The sequence below is a fragment of the Lepisosteus oculatus genome, chromosome 11, assembly GCF_040954835.1.
Source record: "Lepisosteus oculatus isolate fLepOcu1 chromosome 11, fLepOcu1.hap2, whole genome shotgun sequence".
Classification (NCBI taxonomy): Eukaryota; Metazoa; Chordata; class Actinopteri; order Semionotiformes; family Lepisosteidae; genus Lepisosteus; species Lepisosteus oculatus.
The window spans coordinates 8,323,060-8,350,466 of record NC_090706.1 but is presented as its reverse complement, the minus strand read 5'-3'; the positions used below and the strand labels follow the sequence as shown (position 1 = coordinate 8,350,466).

The following is a 27,407-nucleotide window of genomic DNA, read 5'->3' as shown; positions in this document are numbered from 1 at the left end:
GCCTGCTGCTTCAGCCTTAGTTTTTTCTCTTGGTGTGAAAAACAGCAGTAGTAGAGGGATTTCATTTTGAACCTGGAAGATTCAAGAAAAGGAGGAATGTGACTCAAAATGACATAAATCGGTTGGATACATTTTGTAAAAATCTCCTGTAATATGAAACAGCACAGCCACTTTATGTAAGGGACATTTCCAACACTTGCTTTAATTGGTGATACAGAGTCCCGTGCCAATATTACAATACAAAAAAAACAATAAAACAAGATCCTGTAACACACCCAGTACAGCAAGATACAATGCAACAGTGTGCTGCAATGACTGGTATTACAAAACTAAAAATCTGATGATCTACAGATGTGAAATGGTCTCATTTCCTAATTTCACACTTTGTTAATGAGAAACAAGACATTCCCACTGAAGGAGCAACATGGAAACAGAGGAAACCAACTAAAGACCAGACAAAAAAAAATGTATGTGGATTCTCAGTACTGACAAAATACAGAACTGAATGAACACAACAGTAATGGATTACTACTGGGGCATTCGTTTTTAACGGACTAATTAAAATAAGCTGTACCAATGTTTACAGTATTTTTATTTTATCTTCAAAGCAAAAAACAGAATGGCATTCTGAATCTCATGTTTCTTGTGTGAAAACACAAGCTTATCGCTTCATCTACTCAATTAAACTTTTATTTATTATTCCTACTTAATTACACACAGAAAACATTTCCTGTTTTGCTATTATTAAAGACACATTCCAAGAAGCATTTCAATATCATCATAACCAGATATCCAGATTACTCAAGAGCTCAGAATTGTCCTATATAAACAAAACATATGGCTAAACATTTTGCATTTAGCCTCTTGCTGTATTAGTCATTTGCTTCTATTGTTAGAAATCTTGTTTTTTTGTGTTCCATTGCTTAGATTCACAAGTAGTGAATATACTGTAAGTACTATTGTCCAGAATACCCATATATGAATGAATCTTCCATTGACTTTTAGAGAAGCTGCAGATCTTAATTTAAATTGTAATGGAAATTAGTACGTCCAAAGTTTTACCAAAGTATTTTTGTGTGTAGATATTGAGAGCAAAAAAGGAACTAAATAAAAAAAAAGATAATTGAAGCAATAATTGATAATTGAAGATAATTGAAGTTCACACTTCCAAATTCTGTTTTATTTACAGCTGAACAAAAAACTATAGTTCTATAAAATCAAGATTGCAAGTGAAGACCAAAAAATTCCAAATGCAGAATACAGTCTAACTTGTCCAGTGTGGAGTTCAAGGGTCAGATCTTTTATATATATTTTAAAAAAGTGAAATACAACACATTTTAGAGATGACGCTGTCCAAGGTGGTACTGGTTTAGATACAGTGGGCTTTCCAGGAATCGGAGCCTGGAACCCCCAATCTTCTGCACAGCATACCAATATTCTGCTTATCGCTGCTCCATTTTCACTTTAGGGGGCTTGAGAAATGATCGGTTCTTCTTCTCTTTCTTAGTCTTGCCTTTTGCTTGGAAGTTCCGCCAGCTGTCGACACGCCCATCTCTGGTTTCCTGGTACACATGTGTATGTGTTAATGTATATTTATATTAGAGGCAATATGTGGCAGCAACAACAAGACCTTTTTAAATTCATTACAGACACCTGCGAACTGGATAACTCCTGGAATTACCTGTTTCTGATCAATCTGTGCATTTTAGGTTTCTCAAAATGGTCATGGCTGCTACTTTAACTTGGTTTGATTTCTCCTCACAACTTTTCTAATTGTGTGTACGGAGGAGTCTGAAAGTGTGCAGCTGGACAGTTTATCCCAGCACAGATCTCCCTGACAATTCTGACACTAACAAGCCAGTCTTACAAATCAAATTATTAAAATAAAATAATACCATCACAAACACAAATGAACACACCCCTCTTATGACTGTAAATCTCAATTCTGCAAGAATGCAGATATTACATGCTGCAAGATGTTCCCAGGTTGCAACTTCTGATTCACACAAGAAAATAGTCAAATACCACAGATCTGATATCAACATGTTTTTCTCTTTTAAAGAACGACCCTTATCTTTGAGACATACTGTCAAAATATATAACCACATCCCTTCATTCTGAGCCAGCAAAGAGAAATCTGCTGGCATTTTTCAAAAGCAAAATTAAATTAACACTTGAACAAAGCCTATGTAAATTTAGCAAAAGCAATAGAGAAACTAGACATTGAAACTTTAGTACGTCACATGGACCAACACTTCAATAACATTTGTGTGTGTAGAGCAGTGCTGCTGAGGACAGATTTTAGGACGCACAGAACAGAATTACGTTTGTTAGGGACCACTTTTCTTTGTCGCGATGCACTCCAGCTATAAGACTCAAATGATAAGGGCATAGTAGGAAAAGACTCTTTATGATGCTGAAGCCCATAAAAGAGACATCAGCTTTTATTTAATTCACCTAAACTCAAATTGCATTTTTCACCATTTTCTGCTTTATATCAAATCAAAAAACAGGATTGCATTCTGAATCTCATACACTCACGCTTGACTAAATTAAAGTTTCATTTCTGCTTAATTGCACACAAAATACTTCCTGTTTTAGCATTACTAAGAACACATTCTCTCTATCCCTCTTCTTGACTTTTTTTTAAATCATATACACTCATACCACATTCTTCCTCTAAGGGAAGTTTTAGGCAGTGTTGCAAATTTCTACTACTAATTTATTTAAAAAAAAACTTTTTATCTGCACAGCTAGTCCAGGAAAGTCTGAATTTCACAACAGCCCAAACTAGAAACAGTTTTTCACACTTCGTTTTTCCAGAATTAAGTTTCCTGATTCTAGAATTTTTGAAAAACACACTTGTGACTAGTCTATTAAAAATATCTGTTAAGACTCTTAGGACATCGGGGATTTCCAAAGTGGTGCGACAAATCAAGACTGGTACCTCCAGGGCTGAAGAACACCGAGCAGGACAGTGAGTGTCCTGACTCAGCCTGTGGTGTAACAGCAGACCCTGTTTGTAACATTTCTGGGATACAGGATGTAAGACAGATGACAATTAAGAAAAGCAGTAAGTGTGTCATCTTTAAGTTACATCACATATAAGTATGGCAGAAAAAATGTGTCGAAAAAACATTTCATGGCGGAAAGTTCAAAAAGAAGCAAAGTGTGAAAACATTTTCTTAAAAGAAAAGGTAAAACCGTAACATGCAGAATATACAAGGTTTATTTAGCATTCTATGGCAGTACAACGTGCATGCTTAAGCAAAAGCTTTGTGTTCGGTGGCGTGGGTGGTGTTCTGACAAACTGAAGTATTTAGCAATGGCGAAATACCACAAGCTCCCACTTATTTGTCTATTAGCCTAAAGTTAGCAGGGTTGCAGTTCAACTTAATATGCTATTGCACATTATTTTAATATTATTATTACAGCATATTTTCAGTTTGCTTAAGTCTCACCATATGGATAGTAGTCTTTTCAAAGAACTGTACAAGTAAAGAGATAAAGCTTGTCATCCTATCAGAAATAAATATGGACTACTTCAAAAAATTATTTAACAATCAGCAGCTCGTCCTGTAAACTTATTCATACATAGCTCGTCTTGTGAACTACCGTCATATATAGCTCATCTCGTGTAATAAAAATACGATCAGAATAGACTACAGTGTTAACCTTGTTAAATGATACTGCAGCCGAGAGAGATACAATCTACGTTTACTTATCAATGTTCTTCACCGCAGCTCATATTAGCAAATCTTACAGTCAACCAAAACATTTACTTGCTGTTGTTCTCAGTTCAGTTTGATTTCAAGTGACTTATATGAAGTTTACTTTGAACTTTGAACTTATTTGAATCCGGTTTATTTCATTTTTATATTTAACATTTTGAATTGTATTTTCAAAATACAAAAAATCCTGAAATTTAAAAGTGAAAGACAATGCAGTTTGAAGAGGTAAGACGATGTTAATGTAGTTAAGTTGAAACTTTTTCAAGGCTTTGTTTCTCATTATTTAATTGAATTAAGGTATATGGCTACTGAACAATGCCAAACTATTTGTCACAGCCTTTCTCATTTACACGACAATTTTCAGCTGAGCCGATTAATCAATTAATCAGTGTAATATTCGCCTGAATAATCGATTATCAAAATATTCGTTTGTTGCTGCCCTACATATAAGCTGTCAAAAAGTTACCAGAATCTGGAAAGTTAGTAATATTCCTTTACTTAAAAACTGTGTGACTAAATTGTCACTGAAAGAAAACAGACAAGGATGATAACCTGGAGAATGTTAGTCACAGTGTGTAGCTCACGACAGGAAAAGGACTGTGTGTGGTTTTAGTAATTAGGAACTGGTTTGGTGGCTTATGTGGTCCACAATCAGTATTGTGTATTCTAGTCCACATATAAAGGTAATGGACAAAAAAAATGGAAACACCAATGTGAAGTCACTTAACGGGGTGCTGGGCCACCATGTGTGGCCAGTATGCACTTTGGAATAATGTCCACCACATCTAAAATTCTGGAATTCTTTAAGAATGGAGCAGTGGCATTTTCCCTACAAGATAGTCAAATATCCAACGCCTGGCAAACATACAGGGCTGGAGTGATGAGCAATGTCTGGGTTACGGCTATACTGATATCACCTTAGACACTACTACTCCTGAAACATAAGTAAGCTTAGCACTCTTGGCCACTGATGTTCCTGCCCAACCTGTTTCAGCATTCATCTTTCAAAGTCACTAAAGTCTCCTGTTGTAGCCATGCTTGCTGAAATCATGGGAAAACAGGTCTGTCCAGCATGTTTATACATGCGCCTAAGCATACTTGGAGGTTAGTTTAATTAACAACCCACAACTGTGAAGAAGCCCTTTCTGTGAGTAAACATGGTGTCCTTCATTTACCAAAGTGTTTCCTTTTATTATCCACTTCCAGTAAATTATGAACAGAATGGGGAATAATTTTGCACAGGGGATACATGAAGTTAACAGACGAGCGCAGTCATGTATCAAGTGTGTTCTGCTATTAAAAACAGGTGGCAGCATTCCTCATTTTTAACAGAATGCAGCAAATTCTAAGCCCTCTTTCTTATAAGCAATTGGCTCTATTCATATTTCATGTAACAGGTAAAACTGGTCTTTCTAAGCATGTAGCCTACATAAAACAGAGAACCTATACATCAGAGTTTTACTAAATATATTTCACAATATCTCTACGCTATGAATGAGATCAATGCAATGCCTGAAAAGGGGAACTTGGTGAATGTTGAGTTTTAACTGACATTAAGTTTTAATTTCTTTAAAGTGTTATCTGTTGATTAATAAAAATCAGTGGGACAGCATGTGGCAATACCCTGAATGCATGGCTTTACTGTTCCCTGTAAATACTAAATCTCATTCTGTGGATGTACATGATGAGTATATATTGTGTGGATGTGGCTAAAACATTAAGAACTGCATAAGAAGCATACAATGGTGAATAGGTTGAAAAGCGATATTTTCAAGTTTATCTTGAAATAATTATTGTAACTGCTATTTTCTAGTAAGCAAATCAACACATGACAAAGTGTTTAAATTGAATACTTAACCCAAGCACCAGCTATAGTTACAGTGAAGATGCCACCTGCTGGTGAAATGGAACACTGCCCTGCACTTCTAAAAGCACTACCAGTAATAACATCCTCAGTGGCTAAAGTTTCAGCACATGCAGACTAATTTTAGAAGTGCAAGGTTTTTGTTACCTATATATAGAAATAATTGGAGAGTCCAAAAGGACGAAGAGACTCAATAACTTCTACACAAAAAATGTGTGTATGTTGTCCTGACATGCCAGATACATGCACTCATCAATTGACACACTGCAAGTGAACTCAGCAGTTGCTGACGGGAAATCGTAGCATCATTTGGAGGAGAGGCACATTAATTCAGTGATGCCAGTGCAAGTGTGCTCATGTCTCTACTGGGAGCAACTTGGGAGCTCCTTATAAAAACATACTTAAGCAGCAGACCCAGGTGTAGTCCCACACAGACACTAACAAAGTTATAATTTCAGATTTGAAAATACCTTATTTATATTGGCATGTGGCTCCGTCAGTAGCCTGGTTATTCGTGTAGGCTAACCAATATAGCTCTCTCACAAAAAGAAACAAGCTCTGAACATTAGAATAATCTCTACCTCAAAGTTTTTGTTCCACTCCCTTTCACGTTTAGCTTTCTCCTGTGCCTCAATTTCCTCCTCCCGCTGTCGTTTCCTTAAAAGCAAAACACAGAAAAAAGGAGCAAAGCAGTCACAATAATGTAAGAGAGAGGAACCAAAAGGGGGTTTATTTTTGTGTTTTTCACGGGTCATGATCTGGAACTATGAACACATTTCAATATAAACTGGATTTTTAAAAAAAGAAACAACTGCATTACTTTCACAGAACTGATATTTTAGGAGCGTAGTAAACAACCCAGAAGGGAAATCTGGCTTTAAAAAGGAAGACCCAGCTCCTAGGATTTTCACTGTTGTTTTAAACAGTTTGCCCTCATGAAACTTCATTTACCTTTCATGCATTTCCTTGGCTTCCCTCTCCTTCCTCTTTATCTCCAGCTCTGCAAAAAGTTTCATTGTCTGTTTGTACACCGCTTGCCTGAACTGCAGAAGACAAAAAACATCATTTACCCTGTTGTTACACACCCTTTTTCATGATAGCAATGCCTTTTCAGGCTGACTTATTGAACCATTTTCCCCAGGATACAATTACCATTTCAGTTCATCATACACCAATCATGAAAAACAGGAGGCATTAGGAGACCCTCTTTGTAAGAATAGTGGTTAGGTAGGAAGACATGACCAAAATCCAGCTGATGCAGCAGTACACTCTATACTGCCAATAACAAATCTCATGATGTCAATTGTGCCATGAATGCAGGTTGCCACCAGCTTTAAAAGATGCCTTGCCAGTCGACAGGCTGGTGACCTAACCAGAATGCATTTCAGCATTATAAGGTACTGAAATAGTACAACCTGAAAGGCTTTGACTGAGCTCCTCACCCTGTAGTGCTTGCAGAACAAGCAGGTCAATAATAGATTCTTGTATTTGTATAGCACTCATTACCCCAAAGCTCTTTACACGTATGCGTGGGAACCGAAGTGCAGCACTCATCTGGGTGACACACAACAGCCATTACACAACAGCAGCCCCATTACGCATGGCATTAGGAGAAGTGACAAAGTGTATCACCACTGAAATCAAAGGGGAACTTCTGGAAAAGCCTGATTATGTAAGATGAGAGTGCAATTTAGACAGAACACCAGAATTAACAGGGGTCACACAACATCAAGCTGAAGCATTACTGAACTGACCAATTGATCAGGGCAAGACATGTAAAAGATGTACATTGGATTTATTTATTTTTAAATACCATTAAAATGAGATAAAAAACAAAACAAAAAGGAAGTCAATGCTGAACTTTTTCTGTCTGGCCATCCCACAGCGTCTTACCATTTCCGGATCGTCCTCTTCGACTATCGTGGACTTTCCTTCTTTCTTCAGCTGCTTCTTCTTCTCTTTCATCTAACGCAGTCCAGGGGGAAATAAAAGAGTTCATTCGAATAAGCTGTTGTTTACAAGGACATTTTCATAGGCAATCTCAGTGTATTCCAGGTTGGTGAAAGAATCTTATAGTATTCTTAGGAACATCTAAGACATCCCGATCTCCACAGCTAAAGGTTTGCCCGCTGTTCATAACTTTTACTAAGAGTGACTGCATTCATTTACACTCTTACTGCAGAGCGGTTTATAAAACAGGTAGCTTCCATCTAAAAAGAGAAAGGAACTATCGCTTATTTTCTTGCCAGCTAGTAATACGCATCTCCAGCAGCCCACAAAGAAAACTGTGCGGAATCAGCCAAGAAGCATAAACTGAGGTTTAGTCTTGTGCAAAACATAAAGATGTGTAAACTGATGTTTAGAAGCCTGTGCACAGAGAACCCCACTGAAGTTCTGTCTGCTTAGGTGAAAAGTAGAAGTTGCTTGTGATTTACATGCCATTTGTAAAAAAACGGGGGCGGAGCGGTGGCTCTGTGGCCAAGGATCTGTGCCTCTGACTGGATGGTTGCCAGTTCAAATCCCACAGCTGGCAGAGGAATCCTACTCCGTTGGGCCCCTGAGCCCCAACTGCTCCAGGGGCACTGTACAATGACTGACCCTGCGCTCTGACCCCAAGTTTCTCTCCCTGTCTGTGTTTCATGGAGAGCAAGCTGGGGTATGCGAAAAAACACATTCCTAATGCAAGAAATTGTAAGGGGTTAATAAAGTGATGTTATTATTATTATTAAACAGTCAACAGAGGGGCCATGTGCTCCAGATCTATCCCAAACCAGAGGGTTAACATCCCAGATAAAGACAATTCCATTTATCCATGTAAGGCGATTATACAGGTGTAATAAAAGTCATTTTTAAACTTTGGTTTATAATGTTTATCAGTTTCATGTAAATGTGAACAGAAGACAATTGGTTCTGTTTTCAGAGGAGATCGGTTAGGAAAATGCTTGAGTCGCCTGCCCATACAGGCACCAGCACTGTGCAACTATCTTCTGTCCTTTTACTCTCTTTTCAATGCCATTCCTTTAAAAGTCTCATAAGTAACAGTACAAATATATTTTTCCTTCTTCTTTTCTAAAAATTCGAAGAAAAAAAAAGAAAAACCTTCTGTAGGTTTCTAGATGATTATCAACTGCTGCAATGGCAAAAGTTTAATATTTTGTTTTTTAATATTTTTAAAATAATGCTTTATTGAAAAATTCTTTATATTGAATTTTGTTTTTAAGAGTTTTCACTCAGTATCTTAAATGAAGGGTTTTATTGACTTAAGAGTAGAGTGGTTAAGTGTAGCCTTGAACCGTCTGACCAGCTGTCTTTTGCTGGCCACATTGAACTGCATCAAACTGAAAACTAATGTGTCCTAAACTCAAAAGTGATATATAGTGTCTTGCAAAAGTATTCAGACCCTTGACCAATTCTCTCATTTTTACTGAATTACAAATCCTACACTGAAATTTAGTTCTCTGTGATATTTGTATTTCTAAGCACTGAAACTCAGAATTAATTATTTTAATGTGACATTGTTTTCTTAGAAAATATTCGAAAGAAAAATAAAAAAACTGAAATATGCTGTTTGCATTAAGTATTCAATCCCTGTGTTGCGGAGGCTCTGAATTTACACAGGTGAAAAACGATTGCCCTAAGGAGGACACAACTGCCTTACAATTGGCCTCTACCTGGGAATCATTAAAATAACTGCCACATTTTCTGCACAAAACCCCCACAGTTAAGGGATCATTATTCAGGTTGTGAATCTGAAGGACAGCTGTGAAAATGAAGACTAAAGAGCCTTCTAAAGAAGTCAGAGAAAAAGTAAAAAAAAGCATAAATTAGGAAAAGGGTACAAAACAATATCCAAGTGTTTGAATGTCCCAGGGGGCACTGTTGGTTCATTTATCAAGAAGTGGAAGCTACATCAAACCACCCAGACACTGCCTGAAAAACGCTTTCCCTCAAAACTCTGTGCGCGAACAAGAAGGAGACCATAGAGCCACAGAGAGCCCAATGATCACTTTGAAGGACCTACAGAGTTCAGTAGCTGAGAGTAGAGTAAAGGTGCACCAGTCAATTATATATTCAAGAGCTCTGCTTAACACTAGCCTGTATGGGAGGGTGGCACAAAAGAAGCCATTATTAAAAAAAAAAACATGTGAAGTTTGTCGAGTTTGCCAAAAAGTATGATAGTGACCCAGTTGCAATGTGGGAAAAGATTTTGTGGTCAGATGACACCAAGATAGAGTTTTTTAGCCAAAATTCAAGGCGCTATGTGTGGTGCAAATCTAACACTGCCCACACCTCAGAAAACACCATATCTACAGTGAAGTATGGTGGTGGTAGCATCAAGTTGTGGGGCTGCTTTTCATCAGCAGGGACTGAGCATCGTGTTAAAATAGAAAGAACAATGGATGGTGCAAAATACAGGGAAATACTGCAAGAAAACCTGTTTCAGGCTTCTAAAAAAACTGAAACTTGGGAGAAAGATAATCTTTCAGCAGGATAATGATCCCAAACACAAGGCTAAAGTAACACTGGAGTGGCTCAAGAACAAAAAGGTGAATGACCTACAATGGCCCAGTCAAAGCCCTGATCTCAATCCAATTGAGAATCTGTGGCACTGTTTGAAAATTGCGGCGCACACGCGGCATCCGACTAACCTGAACAACCTGGAGCAAATCTGCCTGGAAGAATGGGCCAAAATCACTCCTAAACAGTGTGCAAAGCTGGTACATACTTACCCCAAAAGACTTAAAGCTGTTATTGCTGCAAAAGGTGGCTCTACAAAATATTAAAATGTGGGGATTGAATACTTATGCAAACAGCATAATTCAGTTTTTTTATTTTTCTTAAGAATATTTTCAAACATAAAACAATGTCACATTAAATAATTAATTTATAATATAAATAATTTTGAGTTTCAGTGCTTTGAAAAACATCTCACAGAGAACAACATTTCAATGTAGGATTTGTAACTCAGTAAAATGAGAGAATTGGTCAAGGGTCTGCATACTTTTGCAAGGCACCATATATATATATATGCCTGTGGCATATTAAACTAAAAACATGCAAATTAAGAGTTAAGAGCACTGAAATCGAGAACTACCTGGACTAGACAACTGAACAATTCCCCGTTAGTTTTATGAGTAAACTGCCCAAAGTTTGTGCTCACATAGTAGAACACAACAGTTAAAAAGAGAAGCGTGTGAGGTGAACTAAATGCTTGTGTTAGGACCTCACCGTGTGCTCGATATACTCCTTTCCTGCATGGATCACGTCAATAGCCCGCTTCTTCTGCTCTGAATCCAAGAGCAACTTGTAGGCTTTATCAACCGCTAAAGAGACAAGGAATTATATGATTATTCTCATTAATCCATGAAAGAGAAATGATATCAAAATCTTCAGTTTTCTTCATATAGCCAGCAGATCTGTACAGCAGATGCATCTTCATTTTGTGTGTTTAATTAGGTAAGACAGCTTTGCCTGAAAAACAATGTGATTAGTTATTCTCAGACTTTTCTTTGTAGACAGATGTATTTGCTTTCCTAATGAACAAATATCTTTGGAAGGATGCTTTTAAACGTAACCATATAGAACCCGTTGATCTAGAGCAGAGGTCATCACAATGTGAGTGGGGAGCCACATGCTGTGGTCTTTCCACAGACGAAAACAGCAGATGACCAACATGGTCTGCCAAATCTATTTATGTTGTTTAAAATAACACTTCAAACTCTAAAACCTATCAAAAATAAAAGTAAACAGATTAAATGCATTGTGGAAATGTTTTCCAAAAAAGTAAAAATCTGAAAATAATAATGATAATGATGAATAAGACTGAATCAATTGTACTCATCCCATTAGCTAGGTTGACCCAATTATATATATAATTTGCAATTAGAAAATTGCTTACAACAAGAAAGAAACCATCCAAGCCTTTTTCCTAAAAACAGTCAGGCTCAAATTAGAAGAAAACAACCCTGTTTAAATTCTTCAACAAAAAGCACAATACAGATATTATAAATAAAGCTTGCGAGTACAGTAACAATCACTGCTAGACTTACTGAATGACTACAAAATGCCAAATAACGAAAACTATTTGCAGACGGCGAGCCCATGAATAAATGTAACAAGCCTGGCCCTAGTCAATAGTGGGATGGAAAAACTATTAGGCAAACTAGGTTGCTGCTATGAGGTACCTGTAGACCAGTAAGAGGCACTCTTCCCTTCAGCCCAGAATTTCTACACTGACACTACAGTCCTGTGATTCGGGACATGCTACTCTATAAAGGACTTAAAAGAAAAAAAAATGTGGGGACATCTGGAATTAGCAAGTCCCCTGCAGGATTTACATGTTCAGGTAGAATTATACAGAAGCAAGGTGCTTTACTGTACCTTCAAATGCCTTTTGTGCTCTTTCTGAATCATCTTGGTTTTTATCAGGATGGACCAGGATTGATAGCTGTAATTAAGGTATAAAATGATGTTACTGAAAGTTGAGCCAAAACATGATTTATACCCATTAAAACAAGTTTTTATTTATTATCTGAATTATTACTGGTGACTATTATCTTTTAAAAAATGATTTTCTGTTTGGTATAATCCCACTGCAGTTTTGAATACATTTCCATTTTGCAGAACTGTTTAAAGAAAACTCCATAAAATTATAACCCCCCACAAAAATAATTTGCATTTACAAATGTTCACTTGAAATGGAATAGCAGTATGACTTTTAATTCCAGTTGTCTGTGGACACTATGCAGTATGCTAAGAGCGCAATAAGGATTTGAACATACCTGACGAAACCTCTTCTTTATTTCATCATCTGTAACTTCTGGATCAAGCTGTAGAACCTGAGACAAAATATACACAGTTATAGATATTACAAAGTTTAAAGACATCAAAAGAAAATGTTCTTCTGTACTTCTGGGCACAGTACACGCAAAATACATCTTCCACACAAGTCAAGATCAGGAACATATTAATCATTGTTTTATCTACATTAAACTTTTCATATCTACACACATTTCCCACACCACTGGATTTCAATGAGCTTTATATATAGGACCCACTTCATCCAACATTGAAACAAAGTCCCATCTGGCTGATGCAAGCTAGCACTTCTGGTCCAGCAGCCCCGCTGCAGAGCAGATCAGGTGAAAAAGGGAAAAACTGCTTCATCAATTGAAATATGGACAAAGTTCAGGTATATATAGTACAGGCATGAAATTTAACAGGATACCAGGAGAATATCCAAACTCTTATGAACAGTGCAAAGGGATCCTTAATGACCAAGTGGTAAAGAACTCGATTTCATGTCACACCTGGAAGACAGGGCACCTGCTTATCATACTGGAGTGCTGATTTAGAAATTATATTCCAGAAGCTAAAGCGTACCCTGCTGGTCCATCAACACCAGTTTGGCTTTCCTCTGAGGGCTCCCATCCCAGTACTGAAGAGGCACACCCTTGCATCTGAGATCCAACGAGATGTACTTACTTCAAAAGGGTTGAGATTGAAATAGGAAGATCCTGGTCTGGTTAACCTTTCAATCTGTTGCTTTGGGGTCAACACAGAGTCTCTTTTCTCAATCTGCTTCACCTTTTCAAAAAGACAATCACACGTGCTTAAGAAACAACAGGAAAAATTAATACATCTTTAAACCTCTTCAAAACATTATTACCTCTGATTTATCATATATCTATACATTTGTCCCCATCTTAAAGATGACAAAATAACAGAACAAAAATCAGTACAGAGCTGCATCTATTGCATATAGATATACTTCTTGATGAATGTACTGCACTAACAGAATGATGGTTCTGTATCGTGTGTTACAATACCCTCAGTTTCAAACACTACTCAATCATGTTTCCCCCATTGTGGTGAACTGTGTGTAATATTGACCTACAGCCTACCACAGGGCAGTTTTTTGACTGTGGGATGTAACCCCAAATACCACATGTGTAGCTTCCCGGAATTTAACCCTATGCAGTAGCAATTATCACTAATCACTGCGCCACCCTGCCACCTGAACTGTGTGTAAAATTTGCCACAAATTCCTTTAGGGATGTATGCAATCCTTTTGCATAACTGGAGATCTTGTTCAGTCATAAATCTTCAATAGGAGATCAAATCTGCACATGGTATAAACACAGGTGGTACCTTTATTTAGTTTTATTTATAGAAGTCAGACATTTGAAAACGCGTTTTGTGTCCTAGGTCCTGGATCAGCGATAAATACCTGCAACTGCATTAGGGTTGTGCTTCCTTAGGACACATTTGCAGTATAAGGCACGTTTACCACCCGATAAACTTAATAATTTAACATTTATATCTACTCACAATTGTTTTAATTAAATGGATGTAGCTCTTTATGACACAATGCGTAGAATGCACTGTAATAAAAATCCAAACATAAATACCGATTTCCAGAGGACACTGAATTGAATACGACACCTGTAAACATGTCCAGAATAAGCATAAAGTTATTTTAACCAATGGTTATAATGTCAAATTCGTATAATTTACTAAAGCGAAATCTTAAATGCCAAATTATCTCATTAGGTAAAACAAATATCATGTTAGATTTAATTTTATGAACTTGCGAGATCCGTCTCCGGCGGATACCGAATAAATTGAACACAACACACCAATCATACCGTAAGTACTCAAGCACGCCAAAAAATATCTGTGATTTCATAAACACCTGCATTTCAAACTCTGATTGTTTTTGTTATATAACGTGAAATAACAGCCTTACAATCAGGCTTTAATCTTGGTCTTCGATAGGAAACAACAGTGTTGATTTGCAGCCATTCCCTCAAATTCACCCAGTTTACGCAGGGCCCTGCGCGGACATTCTGGGGATCCCTGCGGGGCTGCAGCTTAGAAATTTCCCAAAGACACTTTGAAAATCGCATGGTACTTTCAGGGTATTTTTTTTAATCATAATGTACATATGTATTTTTTACCTCCGAGTAAAACAATTGAAAGGCATCGTCGCTACCATCAGCCGTAATACCAGGCTCAGCCCCTGCAGCCGCCATCTTGGCTTAAACATAGGTCACGTGGCGATGCTCTATCACGTGATCTTGCACTTCCCGTCAACCCCACTGATACAATGGCAGGAATAATGTCCTGAATTTTACGAAAAGCATTGGTTTGCAAATGCTTTTGGTTAACGTACATAAACTCAATGTTATCTTGTCTAAATCCAATAAATATTTTTTTCTCCGTGGCGCTAAACGTATTACGTTTAAAATGTGCTTGCTGTCATGTAGACCTAAAGGCAAAATAGTTTATCAAATCAGGAGGAGGGTCAAATAGCCCTTTCCTCCGTAATAGTAGTCTACAAATGTCTCCCCACGCTGTTTTTGTTCGACTCACCACTTAAACACGAAACTGGTGAAAAACCGACGATTAATTTGAATAGGCTGTTGCACATACGGTGTAAAAACAGTTTTGTTTGAGAAATATTACCACCTAGAAAAAACTCGGATTTTATTTTTAAATTGTGCTGAAGGAATTCAATATGTACATGCACATTTCCTTTTAAACTCCTTTTCATAACAATGTGCCAACACTCATTTGCAGTAACTTCAGTGGGATTTTTTATTGGGCCGCCAATATGGTGGTCAGAAGGGACCAGGAATGGGTTCACTCCGAGAAGCTGTCGGAGAACCTCATTGTTTCCTTTCCTGATGACTGCTCCCCTGTCTTGTCCTTCCTCCTCTTGTCTCCTGACGACCTTCTGTGCCACAGCCCCGCTAGAAAGTCCTCGATGGACTCGATCCTGAGCTCCATAGCCCCAATCCGCTGGAAGATCATCTCTTGTAAAATGAGCCCCTGATACAGGACCTTGAACTCACTGGGGATACCTGACATGCTGACACTCCATGCAGAGAGGGGCTGCTTGCCAAAAGAAAGGAGTACAAAGACTGGCTTAATATTGAATTAATTCCTTACACTTATACATGGCTTCTCTAGGCATGCCACTCAAAGCACTTTACAGGTAATGGGGACCCTCCTCCACCACCACCAAAGTGCGGCCCAACCTGGATGATGCGATGGCAGCCAAAGTGCACCGGTACACTCACCACACATCGGCTATGAGTGATGAAGCAAGTTCAGAGATGATGATTGTTAAGAGGGCATGGTTGGTAAAGGCCTGGGGGAAATTTGGCCAAGATACCAGGGTGATGGTATCCCTAACCCTACTCTTTTCAAAAAAACACCCTGGCGACCACAGAGAGTCAGGATCTCAGTTTAATGTCTCATCTGAAGGACAGCACCCTTTTTGCAGTACAGTGTTCCCTTCACTATACTGAGGCATTAGCACCCACACAGACCATACGGTGAGTGAGCAATATCCTAGCTGGTCCCACTAACTCACTTTCTGCAGCTACCTTAGCTTTCCTAGGAGGTCTCTCATTCAGGTACTGGCAAGGCTCACACCTGCTTAGCTTTACTGGACTGCCAGTGGTGAGATGCTCACTCTTAACATAAGGGTTGCAATGGCATGAAAGTGGATTTAGCTGCTATAGAAAAAGCTAGGCTTCTGTTTCACACTTATAGTCCTGGGCAGCCTGTGTGTTTTATTATCACTGCTCTGATTGAGCTCTTAATGAAAGTTACTGGACCTTTAATTTAACCAGTAATAGGATTCTGAACATCTTCCATATTCAGGCCTTAATTTCATAGTCTCTTTTACCTGCACTATTACTTGGAAATAATGCAGGTATATGGCTATTTGGGCTTAAAATTGTAAAATGTGTTTCAATTTAAAAGATTAAAATTTGTGCTGCCCTGGTTTATTAACCGGCTCTAAATGGATGGTCAATAAATGATTTATGGCAGCAGAGGGGAGTAATGTTGTTGGGAAAAACAAGTCTGGGAAAAAGGATTAGACTAGCGATGCTCACACTTGATGTTTTTCAGAAATTTGGTTCAGTGAGAATTTTAGACTTTGTTGGAAATTCTGTAAATACATTGCACGGTTTGCCACGTCACTTCCTTCTAAATTCCACAATTGTCCACAGCCTGTTCCATCAGTACTACAGATGAAAATGCACTTTGGAGCATATCTGCATCCCCTCCTCACATCATTGTGTCCAGGTTTGTGTAGCCCTTTTCTTTTGTTACTTCTGCTGGAAGAGCTTTCCCAGAATAGAAAAACAGCAGCTGTTGTTAAAGAGATCATATACAGCTTAAACAGACTGGCGAGTCGAGAAAGCAATTAAGAGGACGGTGCACTTGAAATAATATAACAGTGCAATGTCAAGAAAGTAGAGACCCCTGACCCAGCTGATGAACACAGATTTCAACGGCTTGAAGTGTCACCTTTTCTTGTTTCTTCTTCGTAAGTCTGATGTACAGGCACAACGACAATATGCAGAAAAAAACAGCAGCAAGGCAGGCCATCAGGAAGGGACATGGTGGCCCCGATGTCACGTACAGACCTTCGCTCGGTTTGTTAGCAAGTGTTTCCTTAAGATCATCTGGGGTGATCTCCATTCCCACCCTTGACCATGCTGGTAGCTTGCAGTGCTGCGAGCAAGCCATTTCAGTCTTCTGCTTTCCACCAATCACCTGTTCAAAATCCAAGAGGCGAACAGCCCTCATCAGCCCATTGTGATGGCATCACATGTCACAAATCCCAGTGAGGGTGAAGTGCAGTATTTCCCATTACATCTGTACTGCACAGAAAGGGGTTCAGAAGATATGAGGATTTGTCATTTGTCATTGTCTTTCGCAATGCTCAAACTGTGAGATAATGATATAAAAGTAGAGAAAGCCCAGAGTTCATAGATGTCATTTTAAATGTTTACAGAAGAAAGGGCCCACAAATAGTAGCTTACAGTGGTTTAGAATACCTCTAAATTATTGATTGATTTTTCCATACCAGATATGCATTTATTTACAAGAGGACTAGTACATTTTTTTTGTAGGTATCTGCTTCAAAATTAAAAATACAGAAAGAGATTTCCTGCCGTTTTCACACCAATTCAATAGAACAGAGATAAAGTTCTTTACATTTCATATATATATACCCTTACACTTATTTAGTGCTTTTCTTGAACCCTCAATGTGCTTTACATGTAACGGGATTCCCCTCCACCAACACCTGCACCTGCATGTGTAGCCCCTACCTGGATGATGCGACGGCAGCCCAAGCGCGTCAGTTCGCTCACCACACATCAGATTCGCACATTTTAATTTCAACATTAAAATGCAAATCCGTGTATAAAAACAATATAAAATAACCGAGTTGTATTTTTTTTTATTATAAGGTGACTTTATACGTTTTTGAGTATCCTTTTCTCTCTCGTTCTCGGCGAAGCTTCAGGCGGCGCTGTCCTCCGACGAGTCGACGTTGGACTCCTGGCTGCCCTCATAGGCTTCCAAGCGATGGCAGACGCAGTCGCAGCGGGGAGGACTGGGGCGCCGGCTCGCTGCCTTTCCCCGGCCGTCCGCCACCTGGATCTTCTCAAGGGCGTCTATTCTCATCTCCGCCGCCTTTAGCCGGGAGACGATCGTCTGCTTCAGGATCAGCCCGCGGCGCAAATGCTCAGAGATGAGCTCTGTCCAGCCGACGAGTCGGAACTTTTGCTGCAGCCCGACAGGAAAAGCCAAGAGAAATAATAAAAAAAGAACAGTGCCATTTGTTGACAGTCTTTTTTTGTACGTGGAAATAACCTTTGCTAAAGCAAGAACTCGTCATAATTAACCTGTTCAACACGAATCTCCTACAATCAACCAAAGTACTATTTACATACGCTAGATGCCACTCTTGATATTTTTAAATAGCCATAGTAGACGTCAACATAAGCGTACACTTTATATTTCTACATATGTATGATATTAATTTATGATGCATACATTCTCACTCAGTACTTGTATCTTGTACAGTATCTGACGATCCATAGCAAATGGTTAAATACATTGAACCAAATATGGCAAAAATGATAAAATAACATTTGTCGGTTTAAGTTGTGAAATATGTTAAGTGAAACTGTTAGCCAGGTTAGAACAGTTGTATGTGCAACATGTTCTTGTGAAAAAAGCCAACAGTATACTAAAAGACTAAAGATACAATACCCCACCTGAAAATATTACATTGTTCTTTAAGCTCCCAGGTAATATTATTTTACCATTCCTCTGCCATGTACTCTTCATCTAGCTTGACTTAAGTGTACCAGGAAGTAGGAAGCCTGATGCTGCTCAATATTTTCGAAGCATTTTTGTCCATAAAATACTCCAATGCTGAAGTTTACCTGCCCTTTCGTCCATCTGAGCCACCTGCTGGATACCCAGTACAAAGCAAAGGCAAACACCAGCAGGAGGAGAAGCAGACACACAACGGGGAAAAGCAGATCAACCGCCAAGGAGAGCTGCTTTTCTTCAGCCTTGGCTTTTAAAAATTCAGCAATTTCATCTGTAGTTACATCCATGCCCACCGTAGCCCATACTGGAAGCTTTGATGGGCTCTTGGCTGAGGAACTGGAGAAAGGCCAAAATGATAAACACATTTTCCTGGCCTTTTACATCTTTCACAGACTTTAAAGATCACATCTTTTGCAGCTGGAACAACAGACTGACCAGAGTGGCTCTCTAGAATCGCACCTCTGCACTAACAGGTGGCTGATTGTGATGTCATCGCCTGTGAGCTGGTGTTTGTAACATCACAGCTTGGAAGTAATTGTCAAGATGAACGAAACAAAAGGATATTTACTGTAATCTGTTGTATATACAGTTAAATATAAATGAAAATCTAGTATTCTCTTTGAAGGTAAATAAAGCACATAAACCTCAATTTCAGCAGAAGAGTTTTATTCAGTACTAAACATTCTTAGTGTGAATTTCACAGACTTTGATATTTAACTTCTACCACTAAAACACTAAAATTGTATTTTTCCTTGCCTTCCATTGTGGTTGTACAGGAACAAGATGTCAAATCACAAAAATATATTTTCAGACTTATTTGGTCATAATTTAAAAATAGCTCATTTTAAAAAACAGGCACTTTCTTACTTTGATGAACTACATGCCTTTAAACTCTGTATAGATATGGAAGAGAGATATTTTTCAATAATGAAACCATGAATTATTCATTGCTAACTGATTGGATGTGATCAATAATATACCAAAAAATAAAAAAGTTTTCATAAAACTAAAAAGCATTAAAATAAAATCATGTGTCAAGATTGTTTACACGATCCTTCCTCATCTTCAGAAAATGAAACAAAAATACAGAGGTAAAAATTATCCTAGGAAAATAGGACTAATAAATGGTCAGAATTATTTTCACCGTAAAGATTAAATCATGGGCTTTGACAGGATATTATTCAGTATGAAACCAAATGTTAATTCCTTCTATCTTCCACTTATCTATTTTTTAGTTGCATATGTCTATGTTTCAAATCTGAAGATGCAGTTTTTAAAAGTGCACTTCATTAAAAATAAAAACCACATAATACAATCTGTCTCCTTTAGACAATTCATCCATTCATTATCAGAAAGCCTCTTGTCTCTGGATTCCAGCTAGATAGAGTATATGATGGTGCCCATTTTTATTAAAAAAATAATGTGGATTTGCGGAAATGTACTTTTTGTTTCCCCCGGCACTGGTTAATAAGAAAAAATTCAAGTACTAGGGAACCTCCATCCCATCATTGGAAAAACAGAACAGCAATTTTCAACAGTTCAATCCACAGCTGCCTGCATTGCACAGTGACTCTCTCAACTATGGAAAAAAGAGGTGGTGTAATCTCTCACATAGAACATATACAAATTTGTAAACACCTTATTCACTCATAGAAAAGTATCCAGCATTGTAAAAATATAACATTTAAATAAGTAGGTTAAGGCTCCCCCTATACAGAAGTATCATTTAAAAAAAGAATAGAGCAAGGATAAAATACATTTGAGAACCCCAAAAAACACAAAGTGAGTAATTTACAAAGGCCATTAACTAAATACACAGTTTAAAAAGTTATTTAGTGTCTGAGTCAGGATACGTTCATATTTATAACATGATTTCTTTCAGTCCATTTGAGCCATTACAATTATCAAGGTGTAGAGGTTACTCCTGTCGGTATAAATCACTTTTAGCATGTTCTTAGTGTTTTTGCATGCTTAGGTTCGCAAGAAACCTCATAAATTCATGGGTGTATCTACACAAACTTGGAAATTACCATGCTGTTTGTCATCAGGTTTTTCATGATGACAATGGCTCGGATTGGGAAATATGATTTATAATAGGCTGCACACAAGAAACGGAAACACCTCAATGCTACACTGCAAAGGAGACCATGAGACATCTTTCTGAAGCCCAACTCAAAGATTCAGCAAACTCTCCTCATCAATTTGCAAAAAGTAGGTATTGCACACATGCCTTAAATGCATGTGATCACCACATCCGCATTACCCATTTGTTTCATGATACCTGCTACCATATGTCCAAAATAAGCCCCCGAAACAAAAATGGACTAAACAAATCAAGATGCAGTTGATTTTGATGTGGTTTAGATTAACGTGCAGAAATTGCATTCCATATAAAAATCAATTGAAAGTCCTGCAAGGTCACAGCATTGACTGTTTAAAACTGGGGAAAAACATGGCTTAAAAGTTCAGTGTTCATAGTACCTAATATTATTTTAATTTTAATTCCTAATGATTTTAAAGTATATATGTCCTAATGCAGGATTCCACCTGTTGTATGCAAGTTAAAGCACCTGATGTCAAACCTCATTAAAAACAACATAGCAGCACATCAAGAAAAACAAGACTGAATTCCCAACCAGCATACAATGAAACGAAGCATCTTAATGAACCTCCAGTTTCCAGCAGATTTCACAAATCCTCATCCGGAACCTGGAACTTTGCATAGACAATAAGCATGACAACGGACATAACGATGCAAAGACTGCCAATAACCAAATAGGCTATCCCCAAGAACTCGTTCTTTCCTCCCATCCAAGAAACATTGCTGAATACCACTTTCTTCTGGCCTTGGAAAATCGCCACTGGGTAATCTGGAAAAAGGAGTAAGTATTAAGGAAACATGCTACAGAATTTCTTGTTCTTGACTGCTACATATCCTGGAGATTTCATGTTCATGACTCCTTATCTATCCTGTTGTCCAACAGAAGCAAAATCCACTCAGATATTTTATAAATAAGTGGCTCAGTTTCTGGTGATACTTTCAAATCACTTATGATAAAACAACTAGGCTATTTAATAATAAACACTACCCATTTGAGGCACTTTTCAGTGTAAATCACTAACCCAGCGTTACAACAACGATAATCCTCATTATCCTGTTTCTGCCGTCATTTTTAAGTGTTTTTTTTTTTTATTTCCACCTGCTAAAGAAAGATCACAAATGTATGCAGAATTCTTTTGCTCCACCTTGCCAAGCACACACGCACACATCATTGTTAGAGTGCACCTGAACCTTTTGAAATAATGTCATTCTTTATTCCATGCCATTTTACCCAGAGATATGTACTGCCTGAATCGTGTTAAATATAAGCATTCAGAAACATTGCTCCGGACTGACTAAACCGGTTAGGCAGGTGGAATATCCCCAGACTAAATCTACTAAATCACGTGAACTACATATAGCAAACGTCTAAAATATGCATGATCACTTCAGACTACACTGACACCCTTCAGATTAATGCTATTCAGAGACCTTCAGGTCTCTGGTAGTAAATCAAGGGACACTTTGCTTTCAACTTCCACTAAGAACCTTTCAAAAGTCTAACTGTCTACAAGGATTCATAACATTTGATGAATCAAGTTATTTTGCATTCAACAAGACTCTGGATTTTTAATACAAAGACATTTAAACAACTCCTGATGGGAACCTCACTCTTGGTGCTACAGTAAAGGATACTGTATGATATTTCCAAGGAGTAGTTCCCTGCAGGTAAGCCACTGGAGTAATTTCCCTCAGTAATTCGTCTGTAGAGCTTCCTGAAGTTAGGAAGAGCTGCAGTCCTCATCCACACCAAGAAGTCCTGATTCAAAAACGCATTGTTGTTCACATTGGTGTCTAGTTCATACGCAGGCTTAACCCAGTTCAAAGGCTTCACAGTGCCTAGGAAAAAAAGGTACATCTTTAAAAATGAATGTTTTTTTTATTTCCCTCCTCGTTCAGCACAACCATGCCTAATTCTAGTTCTCAAAAGATGCCTTAAGACTATTAGCAACACTAATACGTAAAAGTAAAAGGCATCACAGAGAAATTAAAATGAATACTTTAACATTCTGCCTTTTGTCTGTTTGTCATAGACACATTATTATAGTCTCTGCAACAAGTTATTGTAATATTAAACTAACAGTAGGGCAATTCTGTAAATTGAGTGCATCATGATTCTGATATTTTATCAATGCTTTTTGTTTTGAAAGCTTGAATAAAAATTGTGTATTCTTCTATGTTTTGCTGTTCTTTATCCTACAAATACTTTTTTTCCCCTGTTGTACTGTAGCCCTATATTTCTGTTATAGTCCACACCAACATTTACTTAGCTCAATAACAGAAACAGCTGAATGCCAGAATATTGTTGCTTAGCTCTACAATGTGCACCATGCAAAGTAAGACCAACCAAAGGGCAATTTACTGCAGTGTAACTGATTAGAGCTTATTTTTTTTCATAATATCTGGCCTTTAAAATGTTAATCGGGTAAAAATAGTTAAAAAAAACAACAAAGTGCAACACACAACAAATGCATAGAATCATCACCTTTAAAAGTGTCTTTCAGGGTGCCATTTGTTAGTTCAGGATTTCGGAACTTCACATTATAATCTGACCACCAAGATATTCCTTTTCCATCCAGAGGAACTTCCATATCCACTCCATCAACATTGTGAAATAGCCTGAAGCTGTCTGCAAATAAGAATCACAAAGGGGTGAGTGGCAAGGCCAGTGTGACCACACGCCTACAAGCCATTCAAGTGCTTCATTCGGCGCAGCGGTACCATTAAAGAAGCTGTTAGCAATTGCCCCGCATGGAGCGATCGGCTGGCCTGTGGGGTCATACTGGAAAGGAGAACAATCATTTCCTGGATTCTGTAAAAGGAGAATAATAAACACTAAGCAGGGTCAAACAAGCACTAAGTAATACAGCAGTTAACAGTCAGAGAGTTTCTAACTGAAACAGTTTTAACCTTGAAGAGGAGACGCTTCAGTGTGGTGTCATTAGAAAATAGCCTTAGGCCATTTGCTATTATTATATTAATATACTTTCTATCGGCCAGATTATAGATAAACACGGTCTTCAGTTTCACTGTTAGGCAGATGATACCCAGATTTATGTTAAAACGTCTTCCTCCTCAGGTCTCCCCCCTCCCTTACTCCTCGGTTGTGTGACATCAAACTCTGGTTGACATCAAATTCCCTGAAGCTAAATAGCGACAAAACAGAGATTTTACTCTCGTGGGTAGCCAATGTCAGCTGATAAAGCTTGAGAGCTTCAGAGTAATTGTTGAGGGCTTCCCCACTCACATCAGCAATTGTCAGGAACCTGGGAGTCACGTTCGATCCTCTCCTGTCTTTTGGGCCTCATATGAAAAATTTGATCAAAATCACTTTTTTTCCTCCTTAGAAATATTGCCCGCATTGGGCAGTTTCTATCAATGCTGAGTGCCTGATTCATGCAGTTATAAAATCAAGGCTTGATTTCTTCAACTCTATGGGCTCCCTAACACTCTTCTCAACAAGTTGCAATATATTCAAAATTCTGCAGCTAGACTACTAACTCATTCCTGGCCCTGGCAGCACATTACTCTGACACAAGTCCCTACACCGATTGCCTATAAAGTCATGTATTCAATATTTTATTACTGACTTTCAAGGCTCTATATAATCTAGCTCTGAAACTTCATACGCCTCTGAAACTTCTCCATGTTTACACTACTCCCTGTAGGCTCTGCCCAGTTGAGGCAGGTTCTTTGCTAACTGTAGCAAAGACCTAATCTCGGACCCTTGGTGACTGTGCCTTTGCTGTTGCTGCTCCATTGTTATGGAATGCCCTTCCTCAGACACTGCGAGAGACAAATTCTTTGACTCTCTTCAAAATCCAAACTCAAAACTCACCTTTTTTAGCACGGCCTTTGTGCGATTTCTTTATAAATAATAATAATGCTTATCATCACCATACCTTCAGATTGGAAATGTACCCAAAGAGCTGGTAGTCATCCCGAGAAACTCCATATTTGCGATAGTTCTGGTAGTAGTTAGACAGGCCATAATAAAAGAAAACAGGACCCTGTTTAGAAAGCAAAAATAGCTTGTTTTAAAAAGTGCCTTTGGTCATTTTAATCGACATTTAGCCTGAGCTGCTTTTATGTTTTCTCTTGCAACAAATTATTATTCATTATTTTTATTTGTTACCATTTCATGGCATGGTTTATAATAGTTTACTTTTTGACAGCTACACATCTCTTAATTTATGAAAGCATACGCAAAGGTTGGTGACAATACACTGCCAATGACTAATTTTCATAAACTCTCTCATCGTGGACTGAAGTATTCTTCTAAACACGTGCGACTTTGCAGGTTACCTGTCCAACTTTTGGCCCCTGCTTTTCTTAATTCACGGTCAAGTCTCATACAGGCAGGGAACATACCTCAAACAGTTTGTCCAGCTGAAAGGTGAGCAAGCACTTACAAGATACATTATAAGTGCATTTAGAACAGGGAGATCCAGTGTCCGTTCCCGTATAATCCATCTGCAAAGCACAGAAAGATTCATTGAATCAGAACTCCAATTGGAGCAAATGGCCTTGTGTGTGCCGTGTCTTGATTCAATCCAATTGATGAATGGCACTGACAGATGCGAGTACTGGATTAGAGTCCTAATGTTCCATTTTCTGGTGCCAGTCTGGTCTAAGAGAACTGGTGATTCCAAACTGGTTGTTAGTGCAGACAGCCGACAACCAGTATTTTTCTAAGACAATTTCAAAGTTAGAGCAGAATGATATTATTTTTACAAATGAAAGGAGAAACTACTTGCAAAGGTGAGGGAACCACAAAAATTACCAGTATTTCTCTGGCCTGTGTTTCACGGTTCAGTGCCTTGGGACAAGGTGGGATGAAAACTGCTAGATAAACACACATTTTTGGTGATCAAAGGAAAAGTCGCGGTGATGCACATACCTCCAGAACTTGGATGTTCTTGGAGGTGAGGAAGAGTGCAACGCCAATGGCGATGAACACCAGTCCAATGACGACAAACCCAGGGATAACTATTCCTGCAGACAGTATAGGCTGCCACGCAGGAAGTCTCTGTTGGGTGAAGGCTGTGTTATCAGGTTTATTTGCATTTTCCCCTTCCTTCTTCATGCTCTCACTTGCCGAGCTTCTTTATAGCCTCCAGATGGACCTGTGGATCCAAAAGGAAAAGAGAATCGAGGCATGAGCAACTTCGCCCACAAAGCCCACCTGTTTCCCAGCTCTTTGAATACAAAGATTAGATTTCATCGTCCCAAAAAATAAAATAAAATTGGGCTTCATCAGTACACGACTTAAGCATCAACCTTCTTTTCCCTTGGAGGAGGTGCCAGCGATTAATCATCTTGGAAAACGGAGCTCTCCATTCTGGGGTTTTAAAGAGCAATTATACTAAAATGAGGAAGGACAGAACAAAGCTCAGCATAATGCTTTTACTGTTCAAGACAATACAAAGGCATATCAGAGCCCATTTCTTATTGGAAATACTTCTACCTGGTTAATCGTAACATTTATTTGGATTCAGCTCATCTCAGGCAGCGCCTTTAACATAATAGGCCTTAAAAAACCAAAGGTGCGACACATATACGTGTGTCGAGTTTACACTGCCGGAAGGGAGAGTTGGAAGTTTTCACTGAACGCAGCTCCACCCTTGAAGATGAAGTACGGTACTTCATAGCTCATTAATAAAAATGTTTTCCTTTTCAGTGCCGACCTACAGATGTGCTCTCGTGGTTCGGTTAACCTATGCGACTCAGCGGACTGGAACATGAGTACATGAATTAGGCATATCGGGAAATGTTTTGGCGCTATAATACTGTATACTTGGGTACAGTGCGAAGCCGCCATCTGTGGGATTAAGACTGAACGCCCCTACATCATAAACCCCCTAAAAGATATTGTATACTGGAGTAAATAAAGTATGCCAATACGAAAGATAGCGCTGACGCTAATAGTACGTTTTTTGCTGGTTACATTATAGAGAGTCTCAAAGTTCAAAGTTTATAGAAATTGAAGATTGATGTATAGATATATACCTGGTTAATGTAGGTATCAGTTTAGGAAAGTAGAATATTTGTTGCCGTATCGCAAAAGTCATTTCTGAAAGCAATCGCAGGGCGCTGGTTAGACTTTTAATTCAAGCGACTGAATACCCCCCATTTACCACGGCAGATACACAACAAAAGATCCCGACATTCAAAAAAAAAAAGCGAACGATGGAATTTGGAGTTACCTTCAACCACCCCAGTCCAAGCACCCCAAACGCTGGACGCTGCAGGAGAGTGAAATCTATAAATGAAACCTCCAATAAATAATCACAAAATGAAACTTCTTATGTGCACAAACCCTACAGTGACACTCACTGCCTATGCAAACACTTACCTGTCCCGACAAACAAGTCTCATCTTCCTGCAGATCGAGTTCGGATAGTGACGTCACTCTGGGCACAACTACTAATTTGTTTTGTCAGCTATATTGGGAAATATTCACATTATCGCCTTTTAACGCTTGTGGAGGTGGGGGGGGGGGGGGGGGGTCTTTCAGACACTTGTGAAAGAAATAAGCAGCCGCACTACATTAAACCAA

At 38.4% G+C, this 27,407-nt stretch overlaps 2 protein-coding genes and 2 long non-coding RNA genes across 5 annotated transcripts; all 4 read right to left on the bottom strand.

Annotated features, from left to right (window-relative positions):
• Positions 1-1,152: 1,152 nt before the first annotated feature.
• On the bottom strand, positions 1,153-14,662 carry dnajc8 (DnaJ (Hsp40) homolog, subfamily C, member 8). Its single transcript, XM_006631287.3, has 9 exons — positions 14,556-14,662; positions 13,081-13,182; positions 12,378-12,434; positions 11,977-12,043; positions 10,825-10,919; positions 7,489-7,560; positions 6,547-6,638; positions 6,177-6,252; positions 1,153-1,562 (listed from the first exon to the last, which is right to left on the bottom strand). Exons 1-9 carry the CDS (start codon positions 14,628-14,630, stop codon positions 1,443-1,445), a joined length of 756 nt encoding a protein of 251 aa, XP_006631350.1. The 5' UTR covers positions 14,631-14,662; the 3' UTR covers positions 1,153-1,442.
• Positions 14,663-15,176: 514 nt separating this feature from the next.
• LOC138241771 (uncharacterized) lies at positions 15,177-17,190 on the bottom strand. Its single transcript, XR_011191047.1, has 2 exons — positions 16,924-17,190; positions 15,177-15,492 (listed from the first exon to the last, which is right to left on the bottom strand). It is a non-coding gene; the product is annotated as an uncharacterized lncRNA (long non-coding RNA).
• A 653-nt stretch (positions 17,191-17,843) lies between these two features.
• LOC138241763 (uncharacterized) lies at positions 17,844-19,169 on the bottom strand. The gene is made up of 2 exons (XR_011191039.1): positions 18,858-19,169; positions 17,844-18,192 (listed from the first exon to the last, which is right to left on the bottom strand). It is a non-coding gene; the product is annotated as an uncharacterized lncRNA (long non-coding RNA).
• Positions 19,170-19,396: 227 nt separating this feature from the next.
• On the bottom strand, positions 19,397-27,321 carry tmem30b (transmembrane protein 30B). Of its 2 annotated transcripts, XM_006631420.3 has the most exons (9): positions 27,204-27,321; positions 27,055-27,110; positions 25,749-25,974; positions 25,220-25,321; positions 24,751-24,858; positions 23,570-23,660; positions 23,334-23,477; positions 22,484-22,687; positions 19,397-21,617 (listed from the first exon to the last, which is right to left on the bottom strand). In XM_006631420.3, the coding sequence occupies exons 3-9, from the start codon at positions 25,932-25,934 to the stop codon at positions 21,436-21,438; spliced, it is 1,017 nt and encodes a 338-aa protein (XP_006631483.2). In that variant the 5' UTR covers positions 25,935-25,974; positions 27,055-27,110; positions 27,204-27,321; the 3' UTR covers positions 19,397-21,435. The 2 variants fall into 2 exon arrangements, with proteins under 2 accessions (XP_006631483.2, XP_069051628.1); XM_069195527.1 differs by lacking the exon at positions 27,204-27,321 and having other exon boundaries at positions 27,055-27,196.
• Between the last annotated feature and the right edge of the window lie 86 nt (positions 27,322-27,407).

Bases quoted from the DNA above. Each gene is read 5' to 3' on its own strand.
- dnajc8 (XM_006631287.3), bottom strand. From the start codon at position 14,630: ATGGCGGCTGCAGGGGCTGAGCCTGGTATTACGGCTGATGGTAGCGAC. The intron at 10,920-11,976 runs GTACAGTAAAGC...TTGTCTCTTTAG, and splicing joins AGCACAAAAGGCATTTGAAG to CGGTTGATAAAGCCTACAAG. The intron at 6,639-7,488 runs GTAAGACGCTGT...TGTCTTCTGCAG, and splicing joins AAGAGGACGATCCGGAAATG to TTCAGGCAAGCGGTGTACAA.
- tmem30b (XM_006631420.3), bottom strand. From the start codon at position 25,934: ATGAAGAAGGAAGGGGAAAATGCAAATAAACCTGATAACACAGCCTTC. The intron at 23,661-24,750 runs GTATGGTGATGA...CTCCTTTTACAG, and splicing joins GGTACATTTCCAATCTGAAG to AATCCAGGAAATGATTGTTC. The intron at 21,618-22,483 runs GTATCCTTTACT...TCCTTTTTCCAG, and splicing joins CTCCTTGGAAATATCATACA to ATTACCCAGTGGCGATTTTC.